The 24,400-nt window shown below is 36.4% G+C and overlaps 1 protein-coding gene across 3 annotated transcripts in view; it reads left to right on the forward strand.

Moving 5' to 3' along the window:
- The window catches only part of GBE1 (1,4-alpha-glucan branching enzyme 1), a 171,367-nt gene that overhangs the window by 27,611 nt on the left and 119,356 nt on the right, over positions 1–24,400 (forward strand). For all 3 annotated transcript variants that reach the window (XM_074813398.1, XM_074813408.1, XM_074813414.1), the window contains exons 2-3: positions 7,609–7,778; positions 16,504–16,619. In XM_074813398.1, coding sequence (XP_074669499.1) covers positions 7,609–7,778; positions 16,504–16,619 — 286 coding nt within the window. The remainder of the gene's footprint in view (positions 1–7,608; positions 7,779–16,503; positions 16,620–24,400) is intronic.

The raw sequence follows: 24,400 nt of genomic DNA on the forward strand, positions 1-24,400 counted from the left end.
TCTGCCAGTTTTGTGTTTTGTCATGCTCCTATGTACTAGGCTGTAGTTGTTGTTAGGGCTTGACTTGTATGTCACTGCACTTTATTTTGGAATAAGTTGGTGCTGAATCAGTCACTTGTCCTGTATGAATAACTTTCAACCGAGCAAGTGATTAGTCATTAATTATCCCCAAGCAAATATTTTTTAATTTTTAAGATACTGCATTTAGTTTGAGCCACAAAGCTGTGTTACCTCTCCATACTGAAATCATGGAACATCCAGAGAGAGTTGGGAGTTCACATCTGTTTGCTCACCATGGCAATTGCCCAGAAATTTTAAGTAACTACTAAAGTAAGGTGGTGTGGGTGCTATTGCATTTCTTTTTTTAAACTGCTTCTGCTTCCATTTCCAGTGGAGCTTCCAATATTAAAGATTTATTCTAGTTGGAGAGAAGTCATAAGGACACTCAAATTAATGCACTTACTTGAAGGATCTTTGGATGTAGCAATTGAATAGCCACTATGTTCTTGGGATTCAGCAATAGCAGGCACTACTGAATCCCTTGCCCTCCCTCTGTTCATTTGGGTAAATTTTAAAGAAATCTCCTGGGGAGACCAGAAAAGCACAGAGCAGAGCTGTCCTGTCTGTTGGAAAGGAAGAAATGAAAAACTGCATGTTGGCATTCATTATCTGCAGAGTAGGGAAAGGGAAAAGTTGCGGTTGAAATTTTGCTTTTCTTGCTCACTCTTACAAGTACTCTGGGTGGTCTTTTTAGTAACTATTAATAAAGCATTTTTTTGGTAGGAATTGTAACAGAAATGGTTTAACTGTGTAAGCTCCTTGTTGAAATAACTGTATCCCCAAATTATCGTGATAAGTTAACTTTACTACACCTGAAAGGAACTTAATATCATTGGACAACCTGCAGAATCCTTAGTTTTCAGCTGAAAATGTGTGTTAAATTCTCTCTGACTTGGGAGGGGGAAAGTACTTGTGTAATGAATAATTTTAATAGAGCAACTAGAACCTCTGGCAAATTCACATTTAGCCACACACAGAACTCTTAAGATCATGATTTCAGAAACATGTAACACCTTTACTTTTAACCTGTAGAAAAGCAGATTTGGATTTTTGTTAGTTTTTTGTCCCTTTTGATTGTCCACAGGGGTCATAAGGTAGAGTGGATCTATACCAAAACAGGGAATGTTTTGATGGTCTGTCCACATCAGTAGGTGAATGAGTTTGACACTGCCTGACTTTTTTTCCCCCACCACTGGCCCCAGTCTTCCTGCACTGTCACAGTGAGCTTCGTTCAACAAGTCTGAACACAGCATGCAATCTCAATATTGTTCCAGGGGTGTGATGGTTTGCATTCTTGTTTACAAGACGTCTGAATGCTTTAATCAAAAACCCAAAAGTAAAAATGCCCAGAGAAGTCTGCAGAGCCCTGTTCTTTACCCCTTAATACTATGACTGGAAAGCTGCAGGAGAATTTCAGTGTAATTTTGGAGCAGAGGATGATGGTATGTTAGCCCTCAGAGGGGGATGTTACGATGTTAGGAAGATCTATGATTTCAGCAAACAGGGATGTTAGGAAGATCCTATGATTTAAGCAAAGCACTGTAGCAGTTTTCCGGTCATAGTAATAAGTGGGGGGGGACACAAGGCAATTTTGAAAATGGAGTTCCAAAATCTCAGTAACTTTATGCATAGTGTTGTTCATGATACGTCAGTGATGGTACCGGACAGGATTTGATGGCCTCTTTGCTCTCCTATTCCCTGTTTTACTGTAATGCTGATACAGCTTCTTCTGTGGCAGGGAAGAGTGGAAGGTTGAAAATAAGAGGCAGCATTTCCCTAAGAGGCTTCAGAATTAAGCTGATAGATGGGATAAGTGGTATCTCAAAATCTAACCCAGTTTTCTTAAAGCTTATTGTTTAAATGATGAGGAGGGGGGAAGACAGACTATTTTTCCCTTTCTGCTTTTGATATTTTAGTCTTTCCAACACCTACATTGGGAAAAACGTAAAGAAATGTAATAGACTTAAGTAGCTAATAGTTTTATTTTCTTTTATTTTGGAGTGTAGCTTTTATTTTTAACATTGACATTACTGTAAATGTTTGTATTTACTGGAAAATGGGAGGATTTCTCTACAGAGTACCTTACTGGGCATTTTCTTTTATATCCTTTTCCCTTTGGTATCTGCAGAATTGGGCTTTCCATATGGCCACCAGATACCATTATCAAAGGCTCCCCCAGTTGCTTTAATGTTTTGAATAAATTAGCATTAATACTGGGCCAATATTGTAGTAGTAAATTATGACAAAAAAGCTGGTGTGGACATCTAAAAGATGAATAGCTACTAAAATCAATATCATAAGCAGAAGAGGGACTAAAAGGATTAATTTCAGTGTTAACACCACAGGTCTTAAAATAAGCTGATTGACTGTTCTATACACGGCAATAACTACAATTTTATAAAAAGGTACGAGAATGGGCATAAAAATGTCTTGACGTTGCAGCCACCTTGTAGTTCAGCACCAGACCAATTGAGTGTATTTTGTATGCTGCTAAGGCCTTTTGGTTATCCTAGTTTCTATTTAGATTACTGTTATGCCTTAGAAACCAAATCTTACTGGTTAAATCTAAAAGTTTAAAATATTAGCATACCTTTTTGTCATTTTACAAGGTGGTCAGGAAGGAGTTACTACCTCTGGTTGCTTGGAAGAATAAAGACCTGAAGACTTTATGTGAAGCCCTAATTCACTAGTCTGATTTACCATCAGACTTCTTCCATAGTACGCCAAAAGTCTTATTTCAGTAAGGCAGTCGACTTTGAGGAGGAAGGAGAGGCTTAACTTTTTTTATTCTTATGCTCCATATTGAAGCTACTGATTTTAACACATGCCTGAGACTATTAATAGGATCAATAGCTGAATTAAGTCAATAGTGATAGGAACTGCAGCATCAGGAGGGTTTTGTATAAGAACTGTATAGCTTTGCATTGAACTGAAAGATTTCAGGCCATCTTTTTATATAACTGTATACTTCCACAGTGTAAGTTTTAGATCTCTAGGTATCTGGATGTTTTAGTGATAGAAGTGTGAGGAATAAGTGTTCACCTGAAATGTAAACCCTTGAAGTGGCTACTGACTTAATATTGTCTTTACTCCTATACTATGAAGGGTATTTTATTGGCAAGATACTTGATTTCTGGATAGCCATTATACTAATTCATGTTTGATGTTTCAATCCTGCTTCTATGGAAAGTCAGCCAATTCCTACACTTCTATTGTAAGGCTTTAAACAAAGCTGCATATAAAGCATGGGATTTAAAGCAATGCTGTGTTACAAATTATGAATGTAACAATAGGAAAAGACTGTTGTGACCCTGTTTCAAATGATGTTTACGATTGCCAGTATTTCACAGAGAAATAGTGTAAGAGGAGTGGGAAAACGCTGGTGTAAAAGTACTATTCTGTTACCAAATGTCTTGTTTCAAGCTGGGCATATGTGTGCTTGCAGAAACTTCAGACTGTGAAGTTTTGTTTCCACTAAGTCTGAAGAAAACACCTAATCTTATTATTTTAGTTTTAAAACCTATTGGTCTGTTAACAGAGGCAAGATGAATGGATATGGGACTTGAATTGAAAAGCTTGCTTCTTTATAAGATCTCCAGGAGCAAGGAATACACCAAAAGCAGCCTCCTTCTGCCCTCCGCACTTGTCAGGTGTGTTTTGTCATACTTGGCTGTAGTAAGGGACAGTTTTTTCCAGTTACTTCAGACATTCTGTACCTTGTGTGGATCCCATTGTTCCTCTATTTACTTTTTTGTCCCAAAGGCAATGGTTGTACTTTTCAAGGCATACCTGGGTACAGTTTTTACCTTGTAGTCCTCTTCAGTGTGAACTTTGATGCAGGGAAGTAGAAAACTCTTAAAAGACTTTGCAGTCATTCATTAAGCTGTGAAGACTTGAAAGGTATGAAGGCACAGGTCACCCTTTTGTCTTGACTTGTAGCTCTGGATGCTGTTGTTGATTCTGTTCACAAATCCAGAATTTTAAGAGACTGTCTGATTTTTGAAGTGTGTCCAGTCTGACTGTGTCATATTAGTATATATGCATAACTGAACATGACATAACTTTCAGTGTTGAAAGGAGATCATGAAATGCAGTCTTACCAATCTAATGTCTATCTCTCCTAATACTTGTATGATATTAGTGAACAATACAAATCTTTGGATGTGGTTGAGCAAAAAACTTTCCTGTCATTTTCTTTGATCCTGGGGTTTCAGTTTGGAGGATAAAATTGTTTAACAAGCTTCAGTAATGTAGAAATGAAAGCCAAAATTTCTGTGAAAGCAAAACCTTAAGTTTCCTAAATCTGGATTGTGAACATGCACTTCACTCAATCCTTTCCTTTAAAGCAGCAATAGGATACAGATCTAGGCTTCTGCTGTTTTACAAGACCTTCTATGATGGGTAACCTTGTTCTGTGTCCAGATGTGTTTCAGCTCCTGAGATGAGTTTTTAGAATAGTTCACAGCACAAGTAGTTGATCCATTTCAGAAGCTGGTGGGTTTTTTGTGAACTTTTGAGCAAGCTGCAGTTCTGTACTTGATAATTTCAGGAGGTGGTTAAAAAAATTAAAACTGAATGCTTCCTAGATTATAATTAAAAAAAAAAATATGGAGAGCACTAGTTGTTTCAAAAATCATGTTTTCTGCGATGATGATGCAACAGTAATACCTGAATTAACTTGCTCTGTCACAAGCTGTGTGCTTGTGTACAAATTGAGGGAGCATTGTTACTCAGTGTACATGATGCTGTATTACTTGTTCAAAATCTGTCCTATATAAAAATCTATCATTGTAATAATGTTCTATGACCCCAATCCACAACTTTTCTAATCTGCTCCCTTCCTTCACCCCCGCCTATTCTCCAAAATAAATGATTTTTGTTGAGCATGTAATCTTGCTCACCACTATTGCAAAGTGAGCAAAAAAAGTGTAGTCTTTTGTTACAGTAATACTCATGACCATTTCACATATTAAGTGTCGTGGTCTCTTTTTTTTGCTCTAAACTTTGAATATACTGAAAGACAAAAATTGAAACAGTGGATGTACTCTTAGTGCTTCTGTAACAAGAATCCAGAGTTTACAACGTGTATTACTCTCAGCCGTTTTTCCCAAGGGCATAAATCACATAATTGCTTTCTGAAAGTCCATTTTCATCCCTTCCACCCCATAAACCCGCTCTCAAATCCTGAATTTGTTTGCTGCTTATTTCTTCAGAATGAGATCAGTGGGCTTGATTCCGCTTTGCCAGGGAGGACTCAGGAAGCACAGTAGGCTATGGGCATACATGTGTGCCTCCAGGTTATACGAAGTTTATCATAGCCTTTTTCTTTTCTGCTCAGAGATTTCACTCCTTCTGTGACCCGCTCTTCTTCTCTGTTAATAAATGTATCACTTCTTTTCTCTCCAGCTTTCAAAGATTTGTATGACTGACTTTTGCTTAAAGATGAAGCTAACCACTTCTTCCACTTCTTGAATGTGGGAAATACCATATCCGGCCAAAGGTGCTCTTAAATCTGTGAAAATGTATTTGTACCAAGTATGGGGAGAAAAAGATTAATTTTAAGTAGATAACCAATTCCAGACTGCCTTTTCTATTTTAAGTGTCTCAAACTCATTGCTTCAGTTAAGATCTTTTCTGGAGTCATAACAGCTACCTATAGCATACACAGAAGGGTTTCTGCTTCAGCTGCAGAGGAACTAGTTAAAAATAATACATGTGACAGGCAGCAATTTTGAAACAGCTGAGAAATAGGAATTTGCAGATAGCACTGTCTTGTATAATATAACTGATGCATTTTAAAGAAAGGCTTAAAATTATAAAGCTATATGAATCAAAATACTTTTTTTCCCACAAGGAGGACCCTTCAGTAATGGAGTAATTTTGTCTTTACCAAATGTCATATATTGAACTTCTGAGGCTGTTTGTGACTTGCTCTGTGTTTCTGCATTTAAACTTTATATATATAAATCCTTCTGTGATTGCAGTGGGTTAAAACTTAAGTCTGTTAACTGGGTTTGTGTATATATGAAATATACCTGGAAATTTGACAAAATATTCTCCCTCAAGCACTATAAATGAAATTAATTATCAGGGTGGTAGTAGTTAGTAATGCACTTCTGAGGATTATACCCATGAGCAAATTTTAAGAATGATGCAGGTGGATGGGCAAAAAGTTAAGTGTATTTGCTATAGTGTATCCTGAGGCATTTTCAAATCTTGCTGTCTTTAAAGGTGAGCATCAGTCTTGATAATAAAAACTTTCTGGGACATTAACTGTGAAAGTAGTCATAGTACTCTAAATTAATGTAGGTAATGTTATTTTACCTTAACCAGTAAATAGACATTTTAATCCCTACTTTGAACTGATTAAGGACCAATTCTAAAATAAAACTTTAAAACAAATCACAGAGCAGTGTCTTTGAGTCCTGATGCTGCAAACAGGCTACCTCTTTTTTTTTTCTTTAAAACCAACAAGGTATCATCCTGTTGTGCTGTTTTGCTGCTTTATTGTTTCTGTTTCCTTTTTCAAATTACAGTAAGTGTAATGAGGCAAGCAAGTCGTTCTTGCTGGGATTCTTAGTCTTTGAAATGCATAAAAACTACTCCTTTCCATTTATGGAGAGCACAAACACATTTCTAATTTACATTGGGGATGTCTTTCTTAAACAAAAAAACCCTGTACAGGTAGCATTAATTAAATGCTCAACTGAAGCTTTTAGCTGTACTTCTTCACATAACAGGTCACATTTTAGTAGTCAAAGTTGACCCTCTTGTTTATATGGTACACCTGTTTTTTGAATGGATGGGAACTTCCTTGAGAAAACATAGCAAAACATCAAAAACCTCCAAGCTGTTACTAGCAAATTTTGACACTAGAAATTTAGGCCATATCAAGTCATACTGGTATAAGTAGGGTATGGGCCAAATAATTACTTCCATGAAGTGGTAATTTCAGTGGTAAAAATTGTTGAAGTGCCAGGGAACTGCAGAGTCTTGCTGATGGTCTCTGTAAAAAGGTTGCCTCAGGAGATGCTGTCTGCAAGTGCCAGACTGGTTTCTCCGTACTGATATGCTGTACTGCAAACTTTTCAGTGTCCTGAGATAAGTCTATTAAAACTGACTGTGAGAGATGTGGCAGGCCTATACAACTCTCCCTAGGAGGCCTGTGTCCAGTATTAATAAGATGGAGGAAAAAGTGCTAGGCTGTTCAGAGTGTGACGTTCTCCTGTTGTGTAGTAATACTATGATTTCTTGACTGCCAATCAGGAGTTAGTCTTAAAGTGCAAACTGTTCCCATAAAGTAGAAAAAATACAGACAAACATGAAGATTGCAACTTTGCACTGTGTAATAACCATGAAAAAAGTGTATGGTTTGTATTTGATTTTTTTTTTCTATTTCTGTAGAGGACAGTGAATCTGCTATTGCAGTCTTAAGACATAGTATGACAGCATGTCTCGATGATTTGGGGTTTTTTTGTTCTTACACTTGCTAATGTAAGAAAGGCACTTAGTAAACTTTCTAAAAAATATATATCTTTTCTTTGAAAGGTATTCTCTGTTTTATAACCACTTGAAGAACATTGAGGAAAATGAAGGAGGCCTTGATAAATTTTCAAAAAGTTACAAAACCTTCGGAGTTAACCAATTTGTGGATGGTGGAATATATTGCAAAGAGTGGGCACCAGGAGCAGAAGCAGTGTTTCTCGCAGGTGACTTCAGTAAGTATTTTTAGGATTATTTCTTCTCTCCTGCACTGTGTTTTAGATCAATATCCTCTTCACTTAAGGACAATTTTGTAGCAATGATGAAGTTCTAGGAGAAAAAATGTATGTTATGACTTACACTAATAATATTTTTCTCTACATTGCAGTAGCCTAAGAATATACATGTTTCTATTGTACTGTCATTATTATGCATGTCTTTTTCTTCTAATACAAGACAATGACTTGTGTAAGGGATCTAGCCTGATTACACTGCAAATTTAGGCTGTATCTAAACTACCTGAGGTTATTCCTAAAGCTCTACAGTTAGGCTTCTATAAAACTGTATACAGAGAAGGAGAAATAACAGTGGCATAACTTGTTTTATCATCTTTTACTGATCTAACAGTGTTGTCCAAGGACCAAGGCCCTTCAGAATTCCCACTCATCATGAGAGTGTAGACATAAGTCCTGCTAGAAAATAGTAACCTAAAATCAAACTAACTTACTTACGAAAGAGTAGGTGGTGTTCTGTTTTGAGGGGAGGAGAAGGAAGGATGTTAGCAGAACAGGAAGGTGGCAGGATTACATGGAGGAGAATTGCATTGCTTATTCTGAGAACTAGGAGGATGAATCACTCTTTCTGAACTTGAGACAAAAATATAAATTTCCTCCTTATTCAGAAGGCTAGCTACACTCAAACTATGTTCTGCAAGTTCTTAAATGGAAGTGACATGCATTTTTCCTTCTTAAATCCTGCAATCCTAATTCTGCTCTCTTCTTTGGGGTTTTGTGGGGTTTTGTTCCATTTTTCCCTTTCACCAATTCCCTTCCTCAAGGTTAAGTATTAGTCCATCAAGGTACTAGGAATTTGATTGCTGGCTCTTACTGAACTGGGACTTTATGAAATTTTTGTTCTTTTGACTGCATTTCAGAAGTATGCAGTGTCATTTATCCAACTTCTGTTATGTAGAAATACTGATCTGGTGAATGTTCAGTGTGTGTATTTATATTACAAAAAAGTATATGAATTCACAATTTGAGGCAGTTGACTACTTCTGCTTAAACAAAGTTAAATGCTGGGTTTTCTTTCTTCCTTAACCTGTTTAAGAAAACTATTTGGGGAGGTCGTGAACTTGAAATTATACGTGCTTACATAACTTTAGAATGGTAAGACTGACTACATATGCCATTAGTTGTAGTACTGTGGTTAAGCTTCTGTAAAAACAGAAGTGTGCAGTAATAAAGAAATAAATGGACTACCCTTGCAGTGATTTTCAGATCCATTGTTTTTCAGTGCTTCATAGCAATCTGTTTACTACTGTTCTCCATAGTCTCAAGTTCAATACACTTACAAATGGAATAAACAAAAGTGTTTAAATATTCACGCTATACTTCAGTTTGCAGTCATAAAATGCTTCTATTTTAATTGTCAGAAATTCTTATTTTCTTTAAGAACTCAGTGGGAGGGTCTGTCCACTATTCACTGTGATAATTTGAGTCTACAGGCAATGATTATTTTTTTAAAAAATCCTTCATTTTTAATGCAGAAGACAAACAGAAAAGTTGGTGCAGCACTGTTTTCAGCCATGATCCTGTCTGACATGATTAGCCTAGTGAATGCTAGAGTAGCATTCCTTGGAATACTCATTGCCTTTTTATTGCAATAGACATTGATAAAATAGGTTAGTGTAGTACTTGAATTTTAATATGGAAATCAGATATGTCCTCTGACTCAAAACTGAATAATGAATCACTGGTATAGTTCACCTACTGCTAGATAATAGTGATTTCAGCTATCAATACTGACTGCAAGACAGCTACATGAAGATATTTTAATAGCTCAACTTCATATATCTATATGAACACACAGAAAATTCTCCTCCTTATGCCTCCTCTACTTGCTGCAACCCCTCCCATTGCTCAAGGATTTTATGTGATGTTACGGGTATAACAGTATTTGAGTTAAACTGTCAACACAGTTGAAGACTAGAATACACTTGTTTTAAATATGTATTTTAATAGGTTGCCATTTTAAAAACAGACTTTTAATAAAATTATCTAATATTTTGAAAAGAGGGTATAATTTGTAAATTGGCTTACAGGTAGGGGAAGAAGTACACATAAACCAGACTACAGTAGCTAAAGACTGGGATGGTTTTCTAAACTCTAATTAATTTAAAATATTTCATGTAATACATCATATGAAGCAGAAATTTAGGACTAATGTCTTAGAGTACTTGTATCTAGATGCTTATGAAATACGGCAATAAGAAGACAAAAAAGGGTAGAAAGAAATTCACTTTCACGTGGAAAAACTGTGTTTGTCCTATATATCATGTTCATCAGTCATAGTAAAGTATTCATTCCCAGAGGGGAAGATAATGTACTTGGAGAGCCTAGAGGAATGGAAGATTGTCGTTCAATTCAGGTGAGCTTTAATAATATTCTGATGAGAAATTGGGTTGCAAAACCCTGAGACTTAGATTCAGGTTGCTACAGATATGTTTAATTAAAACTGAATCCCTTTAACCTTTCTTTAAGTTTTCAAGCAGGTTAAAGTCTCAAACTAAACTTCTGATCGTATTGTATTTAAATTGAATATCAGGATTGCTTTTAATAAGATTTTTCTATAAAACTTTTTATGAAGAGAATTGTAATTGAACCATGTGGGGTGAAGTTGGAAGTCTTATGCAAAGAAACAAACATGGAACTTAAATGACAGCAGCTCTTTAAGTTTAAACTGATGGTAAAGTCATGCTTTGTTTTTTAGTTATCTCCTAAGGAGATGGACAGCAGTGTTTTCTCAGTGTTTTTAGTTAATACTATGGTATTGTCTGTAAATATCTTAAATGTTTGATGGAAAGACAGAAAAAATGACACAAAATATTAGACCCTGCTATTTAATGTAAGTTTTTGAGGATCAAAAACTAATAGAAATTATAATGGCAAGAGCAGTCTGTGTTACAGAGAACTCAAACACCTTTCAGAATTTATAATTAAGCTGATAGTTGATGATAACTTTATTATGAACTATGCTGAAGATAAATATGAATAGTTTATTTCTGTAATGATACACATGTGAAGCCTGTCCTACAAATGTAGCTTTTTGTGAATTACTTTTATGCTTTATAGCACACAACAAATGCTTTGATATTAAGGTACTCTGGCTCAAAGTATGGTATTTTTGTGCCTCATTCTGAGACACGTAATGAATGGGATAGCTCCTATTTATAGAATAAATCTTAATATCGCTGTGCATTCTGGAAGAAAACTAGAAACGAGTAATAGCACACATCTGTATTTGGAGAGTGAATAACATGAATTCAAGAAATCCGAATACATTCAAAGTTCTTCTTTGTCTCTTCTTTAAAACTCCATAATTGGAGAGAAAAAGGTATTATTTCTGTTGGTGTTCTGATACAATGCTTTACTCTATCTGAAAAGTATTAAATGAACATCCAAAAACGTTAAGATTTGTCAATTAGTATTTAGCATCTCAGCATATCAAGTGTATGAGGCAATTAGCTGAATTTCTGATACTAGAGGCAGTATAGCTACCTTAAAAACTCAGTGATAACACACTGAATATTTTGTTTGCGTGCTGTGTTGCTGAGGAACTTGGTGACTACTGGCAATTCATTGCTGCTTTACAATTGACTGTTACAAAGTAAGTCTGAACTGCAAGTTTTGAGGGTAACCTACAGAATTTGTTTGGAATTTAGAACACTGAAAATTGTATTTGGCCATGCAGAGACTCAGTACATTATCTGCAAACAATATTTTAATTTTGAAAAGAAGTTACTGTCTTTCAGAAGCTTCAAAGAGGAAATACATGCTAATTTGGAAGTAAGTATTTGATATAATACACTGTCATATTTGTGTTGTGAACTTTAGTTCCCTTTTTTCTTTTCTCTGCCTTCCCTTCCCTCCCTCCCAGCTAACACCAGATCTAAAATGTTGATCACTCTGGAAAGTCAGTTTGGTTTGGTTTCTGTTTCCTTTTTCTTGCACTAGTGGGGGAGTTTTCTGCTGGGGCTGAAGGTACAGGGAGGGTGTGCTGGTTGGTTTTGGGGGGAGGTTTGTTTATTATTTAAACCCTGACAGGCTTCCTTCAGAGTGAAGAAAGGGGAACTTAAGCTACCAGCCCTCATAATTTGGATATCTGACAGCTGACTGGAAACTTTTCATATCTTACAATTACTTTTTTCCGCCCCCAAACTTGACTCAAACTTTTACTGAAACGGTGTCTAGAAACTACTATGTTATGATGCTGAACTTCTTACTACCTTCTTCAAAGCTTTTTATAGAAAAATACCTAGATTTCACGAGTGAAGTCAAGTAGTGCTATACTTCTGTGGCTGCAGACAACTGAAGGCAATATACTGAAGTATAAGCTGCTGTTAATATCCAGGGAGACATCTTATCTGAGAAGTAATGACATTTGTTTTCATGTCAGTATTTGAGCTGTTTAATCACTTCTTAAGCAGATTATGTTAATAACCCTGCTATTGAGCTGTTGGAAATCAGGCAATGTAGAAGGAGCAAGACCTAATTGGCCACTGTGTAGAATAGTATCTTAGTAGTGTAGAATAGTGTCCTTAGAGAACATCTCAATTTCTGATCTGATTTCATATCCCAAGCAAATAGTATAAAGGTATCTTGTGGGATAGTGGGATTTTGATGCCCGTTTCTCTGAACTGCTATTTGTCTTACATCTTTTCCTCAAGGAAGCTGTGTGAATGATTGCTGGACACGCTATTCTCTTTGAGTATCCTTCAGTTGATCAGAAATATGTGGAATGTTGAAATACAATTGCTCTAAGAGATGAGTTATTGCACTTGAGAATTCAACCTCAATTTATGAAGTTTTTTCACTTTTGAAAAAAAAATAATTACAACATTGGACTAATGTATCAGCTCTTACATTGGAACAAGTGAATGATTTGGTCAATATACAAGAAGTACTCCTTTCCCCTATGAGAAGCAAGAGGAGTGTTAATTTCTGATCAAAACTCCCAAGTTAAGCTGTGAGTCTCAGAGCTGTATGGCTGTCAGTGTGAAAACAAAACTAGATAACTGAATAAGTCACTTAACTTATGATTTAGCTGGCAGTATTGCATTTAAATTGAGTTTTAATGACAAATGGTAGAATCCAAGCCATTATAGTTTTGAATTCAGGCTTAGATTAAAGCTCAGTTCATGATTCTTTGGCATGCAAAGGGTGCAGTTCTGAAGTTCCCTTGTGTTTCATGTTGCTGAGGTAGGATGTAATGTTTAAATAATTGGCTGGTTTTGGAAGATCTAATCTCAAACATGAGAGAAACTAAAAGTAGCAGACCATTCAAGGTGTCTCACATGTTGGAATAAGACATATCTGGGGCCTAAACTTTTGTATAGAAGTTCTTGGCTTGATGGCTTAGGGGTTTTCCATGATGGTGTCCTTTTCCTAAAACCTATTCAAGCTCATTATTTGAATTTCTGGTAATCTTATCAGCCTTTTTCTGTTTGTAGCTGTTGTCAGAGCCTTTGAAGTACTTGTTCTCAAACTAAGATATTTCTTTTGTCTTTATATTTTCAGCTTCTGAACAGTCTGCTATTCAGGTTTTGGTTTGTTGGGGTTTGGTTTCCCCCGTCCCTGCACCCTCACCAAGGCATATTTGGCTATGTTTTTCTGAAAAATTTGAAAACTAAGCAGCATAAATGAGAGAAGCCAGAGCCACTTCCTCTTTGAAGAAAGCCTTTGATTTTCAGGGTGTTTTAACTTTTTATGCTTCTTGCCTTAATACAAAGCAATATTTTCTGTTATAACCTTCCTAAAGGAGTTTCTCTCCAGGGATAGGTAATAAACAATGGTTTTAAGTTAGGACCATCTGGGACAGACGGGTATTGCTTTGCATTTGTTCTTAAGTCATGAGCCATGGACACTCAATAATGAAGGACTGTGACTGAGAAGAGGAAGGATTAACAAGAGCATCTGGTATTGCTCACAGGTGGAGGGGAAAGTGTAAGCAACTTGGGCAGAATTGTTAAAGCTGCCTGTGGAGAGCAGAGATGCTTAAATGGGTAGGTGCAACCATTCCCCCTCTAAAGGAGGGAAGAGAGTTGGTTTTAACAGAGGTCATGAGAACTTTTTTAGAATAGTGTAATAATTCAGTGGTTTTGGTGCATGTAGTAAGCTCCACAGAGTTTCCTCAAGTGAGTTTTATAGAGACTGGGCCTAAGATTTTTGCTGTAACTTTTTATTTTGCTCAGTATTAAGTCATCACCTGGCATATTTGGTTCAGTTCATGCATTGTAATCAAGAGATACAGGTCAGCTGGAAAGAGTTTCATGAAAAGCAATGAAGATGATCAGACATCTGTGGGGGGGAAGAAGGTTGAAAGAGTTGGTATTAATTACCATAAGGAGGTCTTGACTATCATAAATCTGAACAGGTTGCTTAAAGCAGTCTTCTTGAAGCTTCTTAAGATGTTTGTTATTTTTTCATCTTCTGTTTTCCCATTTTTGCATGAATTGTTTATTTCAGACAGTATAGCTGTTTGCACTTTAAAAGAAAATTTAACTCTTTGGGGCTTGAGAAAAAGTTCTAGTGATGTATCCTACATCATCTTACTATTCCCTAAAATAAAATAAATATATGTATTATAGTGTATAAACACCATATATAGTGTTCATAGTTTTGACATTCTTTTAAGGAGGACTGCTTTAGTGCTAAGGTATTGTTTGTTTGATGTTGTTCTTGGTAGACGTTAGTAATGTTTGTTACTGTTTTTTTGATTGAAACTTCAGGGTAAAACCAAGGGGGAAGATCCATCTAAATCTTACTGATATACAAGCTCTTCTGCTATTAATCAAACCATAGTTTAGTAAATACTTTCATTCTACTTATGTGTATTTTCTGTCTACACTATCCAAACACCTTAATCATGATAAAAACAATCATTTAAATAGAGTACTGAGATAATTGTATTTCTGTTTTTGAGCATGGGAAATATTTTATGATAATAATCTCTTCATTGGTTTTGACATTGCTGTCTACTGTAAAATGAACAGGTACTAGAATACTTGTCTTGCATAGCTATTTTTGTCACACTGTCTAGCCTGTTTGATTTGTGCCTTTCAGTTTTGTTCCTTAAAGATTGACAGTTCTCAGGTTTAAACAGCTGTGTAAGAGCAACTTGCAACTTAAACAGCCTAGTCTTTCTCCAAAACTGAAGATATTCATATATTGTTAGAGAAAATGTATCTTTTTGATGCACAGCAGATATTTTTGATTACCAGTGTTTGGGAAAATTCTTATGTTGATGAATATAACTTCACTTCTCTACCTCCCCTGTTAGGATTTCCATGGTGCCAAAAGTGATGATCCTGCTCCAGTGACATGTCCAGTTTTTTACTGAATTGCTTTTAGCCCTGACTAGCATGTTAAGTAGCAATATTGTACTAACTTAAACTAGTCATGGAGCTACAGTTTAGGGGGTGAACAGTTTGTTAGCTGTTGTAGAGTACCTTCTTAAGTTCATGCACTGTATCTCTTCTAAATAGAAGGTCACTGCTGCTTATTCTTTCATTGAGGTGTGAGGGTCTTCTTACAACAGAACACGGCATGCAAATAGATTAGCATGAAGGAAGATTAACATGTGTTGCTTTAATGTCTTGCAATTCAATTTTCTGTGTTGGCTGGTTTCTTGTTAGCTTAGGAGTCTCTGCCTTGAACTATGAGATAGACACGTTTCAAGGCTGAAAAAAAAGAAATTTTCAAACTTGGCGTGCCACTTCCTTCTAGCCTAGAAATGATTACATTGCCTAAGTCTGTCAGTTCAGAAGCTTTATATTCAGTCTCGTTCATGAGAGCTAACCTTGAGCATGCATACAAACACTCAAGACCTTCTTGGTAGACATCTGTTCAGTTGGGCATGTCATAATGACTAACTAGAGACTTGAATATCTCCGAGTGCTCAATGAATCCAAAGAGGATGAAGAATCTTGAGTTATGGAAATTAAGCTTGGTTCAGTGAACTTCTTTAATGAAAAAGGATCTTCTTCAAGACTTAAATAAAACTGTAGCATTTCAGACCAAATTTCCTGGCTGTGGTGTCATTGTCTGGTATTGTGTAGTTTCCTACCCATTGCTACCAAGTTTGTCTGCAGTTTCCCCTTTACTTTTCCTGGTTTATACACTTTGCAAGTGTTATTAATAGTACATCAGCTTGTCAAATTAGAGGCAGTGAGCAGCATGTTGTGTCCAAACCTGGTCTGAGCATTCAATTTATGGAGGTTGGTTTTGGTTACATTTTGTCCGCTTCCTTTCTCCATAATCAACAGCTGATGAGTTATTTCCCGTGGTGTTGTAACATAGTTCTACTAGCTTGTTTAGGAGGTGAGGTTTTTGGTTTTAAAGCTACATTAAGCGTTACTTTTCTTTACTATTCATATCACCAGGATTTTGTGGTGTTAAAATCAGTACTGTCTTTTTGGGGGGGAGAGGGTTTGATCAAATAAGGTGAAGTAGAAATAAACTAATCATTGTCAAATTAGAGTTGGAGTATGGTTTCCTAGTGAAAATCTTACACGTTTAATTGAACCTGTTTTGAATGTGTATGACAGTGTCAGATATAAAACTATTTGTCTGCTGTCACTGAAGTTTATTCTGAAAAAGACAGAACACACTGTTATACCTGTGAATTGCAGTTGGACACATTTTAAGATGAATACACTTAGTATTATCTCTTATATTGCAGATGGCTGGAATCCATTTTCTCATCCATATAAGAAGATGGAATATGGGAAGTGGGAGTTGTTCATTCCACCTGGACAAGATGGTTATCCTCCTGTGCCTCATGGATCAAAGCTGAAGGTGTTGGTTCTAGACTTACTCTGTCCAATTCCTATGACCCTTCTTACTCAATTGTCCTTTTTGTTTTCTTTTAAATGACTTGATCTTCTTTTAATTGTCTAAGAAGCAGAATCAGTTTATCTGCTTGTGCTATGTGACCTCAGTGAGTGAAACATTAACATCTAACTCTCTGGTGCTTAGGAACAGGCATATGTGGCTGAAATGTGGGCATAATATATTGTATCATGTTCCAGGATGAAAACAGTATTTACGTATTGCTAATTTGAAAAATAAGAATTATGTACAGATAAAGTCTTTCTGTATTTGATATACCTAACTGAGATTAAGATCCTATTCAATCTCAATACCTTGGTAACTTCTGTGATCCTTTTAACCATGGCTTTTCAGGTGATCATTTTGTGTTGCTTTAATGATACATGTAACTTTTTAAAACTTCTGCCTATCCTTTAGGAATTAAGGGTATTGAGCAGTAGGCGTAAATAAGTTAAACTAAATACAGACGCAGGGACATCTTAGTTGTATTTTATCAGTCGTATTATTTGAGTATCCATGAGCATAAAGCCCTATCTTCCAGAATTTAATGGAGCTTTTCTTTCAGCTGTCAACTGCCACAATTGTTTCACTTAGTGCAGGTACATAATGACAACTATCTATCAGAAGAGTTGATTATTTTTAGATGAATACTGATTTCAGTCAGAGATGTACTTCTGAGAATTTGAATTGTTACAGTCGGAGCTTGAGTTTCAGACATAGTGGATGCTAACAGGGGGACAGTAGGGAGTAGTTAAGGAAAGAAATGTACTGACATCATCTATAGACTAGGAAAATTAAGAATGTGGGAATATTTGTGTAATAGTACTATATTTCCAGGTCTCCCATCAACAAAACTAACACATGAAGAAATCCTTATTTTTCTGCTGAAAATCAGCTTAGGTAAACAAGAAATCTGCTGAAATAAAGATAAGCATAAAAATGCTCTGGAAATGCTTACTTGATGTGTGTGTTTCTCTCCATGCTTTTTGTTATGGCCTAAGAAATCATCCCAGTAATAAATACAGATAAATGGAAATTTAGGAGTAATCATTCAAGGATGAGAAAGCTGGTTTTATTTTATGGTGCAGGGAAGAAAACAGTTGTCTGCAACTCAGAAATACAGTGATTATGCAGTAGTATATGAGATTGCGGAATGGTTACTTCATATTTTCCATGGTTTTGAGACCTAATTAGGTTAGATTTTTTAATTGTTGCCAAATTTACCTTTTATGCTGTATCTACAAAACTATTGAGCTCACCTACTGTAGAATATTCTATGCTCAGTGTAGAGATAAGAGGTATGAATGATGAGGAATGTTGATAATTGACATAATAGCAGAAAATATGTATTCTTAAATATGTTTGGAAAAACGTAAGATTTTCTTTGTTTATATAATCACTGGTCATATCTCCTATTTCTGAAGTACAGGCCTTTATAGTGCTTTCTCTCTTTCCATTCACCATTTTCTCTGAAATGTGAACTCGATAAAGCAAAGACTGTTGTGCATAATTTGTTTAGTATGCAGAATTTTTGACTACTGATTACTCTTGGTACTGATGTACTATTAAGATGATTTGCTGTAGTTCTGTAGTTGCTCTGAGTCTTGTGAAAAGCCATGAGACTCCTGCTGGTGAGCGGAATGTGAGATTCTTTTTCTCTTTTTTTATTTTGTTTTCTTTACCCTGCCACTTTGTGCTTCTGCATGGTGAGTTTTAAACAAAGATGTATATACAGTTGTCCTGACACTCAAAATATGTGATTGCCAAACAGGCTTGTGAAGCTGGACTGTTCTGTCTGCCTGTGAGATAAATTTGCTTTTGATTATGTATATTCTTGTCTTTAAAAAAAAGTGCAAAGTGTTAGAAACTTGATTCACAAGTGTACTTAATCATAACTGATGACTTCATCCATATGGAACTGCTTCCAGCCTCATCTGTAACTTTGCTAATAATCTTTGGTTTTGTTCTGTGGTGCTTACACAACTGAATCTAACGCATCACAATGTGTATTTTCAATGTACTTAGCTGATATAACTAACGTAGAAAAAAGTCTCCAGTTAAGGTAGTTCTAAAATGGTATATCTGTCACAAAAACTGTAATGAGGTTGGAATATTCCTCATGGTAGGCATGTACATTGGCCTCATGCTATGGCTGATCTTTTTATCCTCTCTCATTCCACTAATGGGTTCAGAAAACTGCTGTTCTTTAAGTTTTCTTCAAACTATATGGTTGTGTTAGATGATGATTGTTCATAAATGTATTTTTGGGAACACAAGGATTTGTGTGGTAGAGCATAGTTTTGCAGTTCTTTGTTCGTGTAGAAGCTGAGAATACTGGATTATCTGTAGATGGAAATTACTATGCAGATTGAAGAGCTAATGTTTAAATACACAGGCACTGTTGTCTGCACTAGACTAGGCAACAAAAACTATTTCTTTAGCAGTGAACGTATTACTTCCCTCTTTTGCTTTACTAAAGAAGCATATGGGAATTACAGGTTTTAAAGTTTCTTTTATCAATGTTGTTATTAAATATTTAAGTTAAAATAGTCCAGATACTCGTGCAGTGATTTGATTAATCTGCTAGGGGAAAAAAGTCTCCTTTGGAAGATCCTTGTCTTTAGCTTCTGTCTACACTATTTTCATCTTTAGTTCTACACAGGCAAACGCCAAGTTCTGAAATGGTGACAAGGTCATTCCTTTTAAATAAGTAATTTCTAAGCCAGAATGGGAAATGGATGGAGTGTAGCTGGTGACACTAATTTAGATAAGGTCACAATATTTTTGTAGGAAAATAAATGAGGAGCAGAGGTCAAACATTTGCCTGTTTTCAATAGTAGACGGTCTACTGTAGCTCTTCAAGCAGTCTTCTCATAAGTAAATATAAACATTGGAGAAGGTGAGTAATTAAACCTGCTATAGATCTTCTGATACATTTCTGTATGGAGGGATGGTGCTTATAAATTGACATGACTCCCTTGTGGATTATGACATCCATCTACAAAATAAGGTTACCTGCTAGAAAAGGGTACTTTTTTTCTCCCATGGATCAGTGGGGAGCTTAGTGTGTTAAGTGAACAAATAGAGTTAATGCTGTGGGTTTTTTTAAAGAAGTTTGACAGATGTCATAAAGTGAGCACAGATTAAAAAACAAAAACAAACTATGTGCTTTAATAAATTAAGCCTCTTTACATCTGTTTGTTCAGATTAATGGGGATAATTTGAAAGATGGTCTGGGACAACCAGTTTCTTTAAACATTAGCATGTTTGTCATTTTAACAATGATGGCAGTTGAGGGGGGCAAGTGTGTTTATCTTCTTTCTTGGTTGAAAATGACTGAATTCTTCCTTCATTGCCAGAGTATTTATAATTACCTTTTCACAGTATACAACAAGCTTTAAGAAAATTAGCATGGATAGGCTTTCTTAACAAGTCTTGTCATGTGTTGTCATATGCATGCAGGAGTTTAATCAGTGTTTCACTTGGTTCTTTTGCTGTTTATTTATGAATGAGTTTTACAACTGCTTAAAAATACCTGTAAACTAAGTTTTCACTGTAGTCTCTAAGATGCTAATTTTGCCATAGTGTCAGTGGAGTTTAGAGGTGGGAACAGTATCAGTAAAAATTGAGAACTTAATTTCTCTGCAGTAGAGAACTTGTTTAATATTGTTTATAGGAATGGCAAGGAACAACACAAAGTGCAAAACAACTGGAAAATAGAAGCCAGTAAGAATTAAAACTAGATGAAAATAATTCCCAAATTTGTGGCTAATTATCAAGTTCTAAAATATTTTCATGCAGCTAAATAAGAAAAGACTGTAAGATCAGTACTTCCAAATTACTGGCAGTTATGATTGAGTACCTGCTGCCCTGGAACATTGAATAGGAGATCTGTGTAGCAGAACCACTAAGTTTTCTTCCATGAGCTGGAGCGGTTGTACTAAAATAGTAGTTGTTCAACCTCTTGTAATGACAGTAGATCAGTGACTTCTAAAATGATTTGACAGAACAAGAACTTTATATATATAATAAATTTATCTGACACTTCATCTGACAATATCACTTGTATGTTCATGAAATCTAGTTTAATGTAAGTGATTCTGGCTTACTACTTTTGTCACGAAGGTAAGAGTCAGGATGGCTGACATGCCTCCGTAATGCCACTTTTACCAAGAGCAAGGTAAAGATTAGGAAGTTGTGTGTAAAATATCAGTGATTAAGTTTGTTGGTTTCTTATTACATTTTTGAAGCCATATGAGTTAACTACAAATGGGTAGTTTTCTCTGATGTAATTGATGTAGATTGATGTAATTGAGTGTGGATAGATAAAAGTTAAAAAAACAAACAAACAAAAAACCCACACACAAAAAAAACCAAAACCACTCAAAACCCACCCTGTTTCACAGTTAACTTTGGGTTTTAACATCATTTCTGGGCACCATAGCAGCCTTCATAATTTCTCTGTGCATGCTGACAGAACTAATCATATATAGCTCAGGGAACAAATAACAAGTTTTACCTGGAAAGGTCACCTCAGAAAATGGTAGAAACTTTTTAAAAACTGCATTCCATCATTTGCTAAATCTATATCCTATCCTTCACATATGTGTATCTACATATGTGTGTGTATGTATGTGTGTGTATATATATATCACAGAATCATTCAGATTGGAAAAGACCCTTGGGATCATAAAGTCCAACCATCAGCCCTACTCTACAAAGTTCTCCCCTACACCATATCCCCCAACATCTCATCTAAATGACCCTTAAACACATCCAGGGATGGTGACTCCACCACCTCCCTGGGCAGCCTATTCCACTGTCTGGCCACTCTTTCTGTGAAAATTTTTTTCCTAATGTCCGGTCTGAACCTCCCCTGTTGGAGTTTAAAGCCGTTCCCTCTTGTTCTGTCACTAATCACCTGTGAGAAGAGACCAACACCAACCTCTCTACAGTGTCCTTTCAGGTAGTTGTAGAGAGTGATGAGGTCTCCCCTCAGCCTTCTCTTCCTCAAACTGAACAGTCCCAGCTCCTTCAATTACTCCTCATAGGATTTGTTCTCCAGGCCCTTCACCAGCTTTGTTGCCCTCCTCTGCACTCGCTCCAGCACCTCGATATCCCTCTCGTATTGAGGTGCCAAAAACTGGACACAGTATTCCAGGTGTGGCCTCACCAGTGCAGAGTACAGGGGGACTATCACCTCCCTACTTCTGCTGGTCACACTATTTCTAATACAAGCCAGGATACCGTTGGCTTTCTTGGCCACCTGGGCACACTGCTGGCTCATGTTCAGCTGTTTGTCAATTAGAACCCCCAGATCCTTTTCTTCCAGACAGCTCTCCAGCCACACCTCCCCAAGCCTGTAGCGATGCATGGGGTTGTTGTGGCCCAAGTGCAGGACCTGGCACTTGGCCTTGTTGAAGCTCATCCTGTTGACGTTGGCCCACCAATCCAACCTATCCAAGTCCCTCTGTAGTGCCTCCCTATCTTCATGCAGATCAACACTCCTGCTTAACTTGGTGTCATCTTCAAACTTATTGATGATACACTCTATGTCCTTATCAAGATCATCATATATTTAGACGGTAAACTGTATAGTTTTTTGAGGGAGTGTCTTGTAATGAGGTGATTAGATTTGATATCTTGTGCACTTGTTAAGACAATGTTCTTCTATTGGTATTCCAGACTCTTGCATGTTCGAGTGGTTTTGGTGATTGCTGAACAGTAGGTACTAGGTGCCAAGTTCAATACAAAATTGGTGCTGACATGAAGAACAGTCACAATTTTTTTTAAAAAGCTCATACAAAATATTTTAAAAGTTCACTACTAATTTTCCACTCCAAGTATATAACCCTTTTTAATATTAAAGGGTGCAATAAAAGGAACTACTTGAGTCAGAACACTACAGATTAGTCATGGTTAGATGTACTTAAAAGTACATTTGTACCCATGATGTGCTGGGAGGAGGAAAGGTAGTTGTAAAGAATATTATTAAAACTTCATCCTTACAGTTTTTACCACTGTATCCTATACTTTGTCATAGATATTCATGCTCTGTTTAACTTGTAAGCCTTGAAAAGGAATCAAATATGGTGAGCAGGTAGGTTAATCAGTGTCAGGGAGCCACTGTTAGTAAAATTCATCAAGTGTAATTACTGTCACTGATGAAGTAGATGGTGTTGCAGCTGACCCTACTGGTCAGGAAGTCCAGCAGCATAGTATCAGACTGGCTTTGAGTTCAGGTCTCATGCGCTTCAAGCACTCTGCAGTCAAAACGTGAAGGAGTTTGTAATGAGAATGTGAAAACCCAGGAAACTTTTTAATAACGGGATAGTAGGCTGGTGGTTAGGATGTTAGGTACAGAAGTGTTAAAGATGTGGTGGGTTTTCTGTAACATAAAGACATAAATAGATTATGTGCAGTCAAACAGCTTTTACAAAGGGAGCCCTGATACCCTTAGCAGAGGTATGAAACTTGACTTCAGTGGGAAACTTCCTGAAGAAGTGTTCACTGTTTTCTTACATGTACAAATATAAATGCCTCTAATATTGTTTTCACCTTAGTTGGGGGGCTGGGGAATATCCTTGCTCATAGTTGGTTAAGTTCCATTTCACTTAAATTTCATGTCTTACATGGTGTGTAGGATGGAAAAAAAATTAAAATCATCAGGTCTGCAAAGTTGCAACAGTGAATGAAACAAGAGTTCTGCAGCATTGTAGTATATAACCTATGTGCCAGAAGGAGCACACATGACATTCCTGGCATTTTGAACTTTAGAGACCAGGACTTAAGTCATCTGGCACGTACATTTCTGGATGTCAGTGGTGCTGAATGGGATGTAAAGTGTTAGTTAAATCTGTGGCAATACCCTTTATGTTTCATTGCTTGATTGTGAGTCATGACCCTTCAGCATGTTACTGTAGACTTCTCTGGGTTACAGATTAAGCTTACTAGCAGGAAGAGTTGTTATCTCGTTGGGAGGTAAATGGTCTTTTGACTTTGCCTGTTCAGATTTGGTAAAAAACATGCAACTACTCGTGGACTCACAGGAGAGGTTGTAACAGCGATGAACCATTGTAATGAGGTGGACTGTTGCTTTTTGGAGTCTTTTTTTGCAGACTGAGCGCGTTTCAGAATATCCTTGTATAGATGATTTTGACAGGTTTAGTTCTCCTGTGACTTCAGGATTGCACAATTCTTTGATAGGAGGTTTTGCTATTTAAAAATACTTTCCTTTTAGTTTAACCATACAGAAGACTAATTGTTTCAATTGTCTAGGTGTGTGTTAAGGCAAAATGTTGGGGTTTTGGTGGAAAAAGGAGAGAGATTTTAAAGAAGGGGCCTTGAAATGGAATTTGAAGTCTGAGAGTCCATATCAATTATATATAAACATGGCTGTGGTTTTTGAGGGAATTGCTTTTGTTTTGAAGATAGGGCCACTAATTAGGTAAAGCTTCTGACACTTAAGTATGATTTACTGGTACATACTTCCTGATTTTCAGCTGGTTTGTCTATAATGCTGAGGGAAGATTATAGGTCAAGGAGAAAGTGGAAGATAAACTTTGGTATTCTAATGGACTTTTATTCCACACCTTGGATGCCCAAGTTTTGTCAGATGGAATCTGTACTGGCAATGCAGCCAACACCAGAGGGGTTTGAGGAGCTCTCTGAGGCATTATAATAAAGTATTCAAGGTATGCTACTTTAGAATATCAGAAAGCAAGTAAGTTAATGCACCTAACAATGTG

Source organism: Strix aluco, chromosome 2 (assembly GCF_031877795.1).
Source record: "Strix aluco isolate bStrAlu1 chromosome 2, bStrAlu1.hap1, whole genome shotgun sequence".
NCBI lineage: Eukaryota > Metazoa > Chordata > Aves > Strigiformes > Strigidae > Strix > Strix aluco.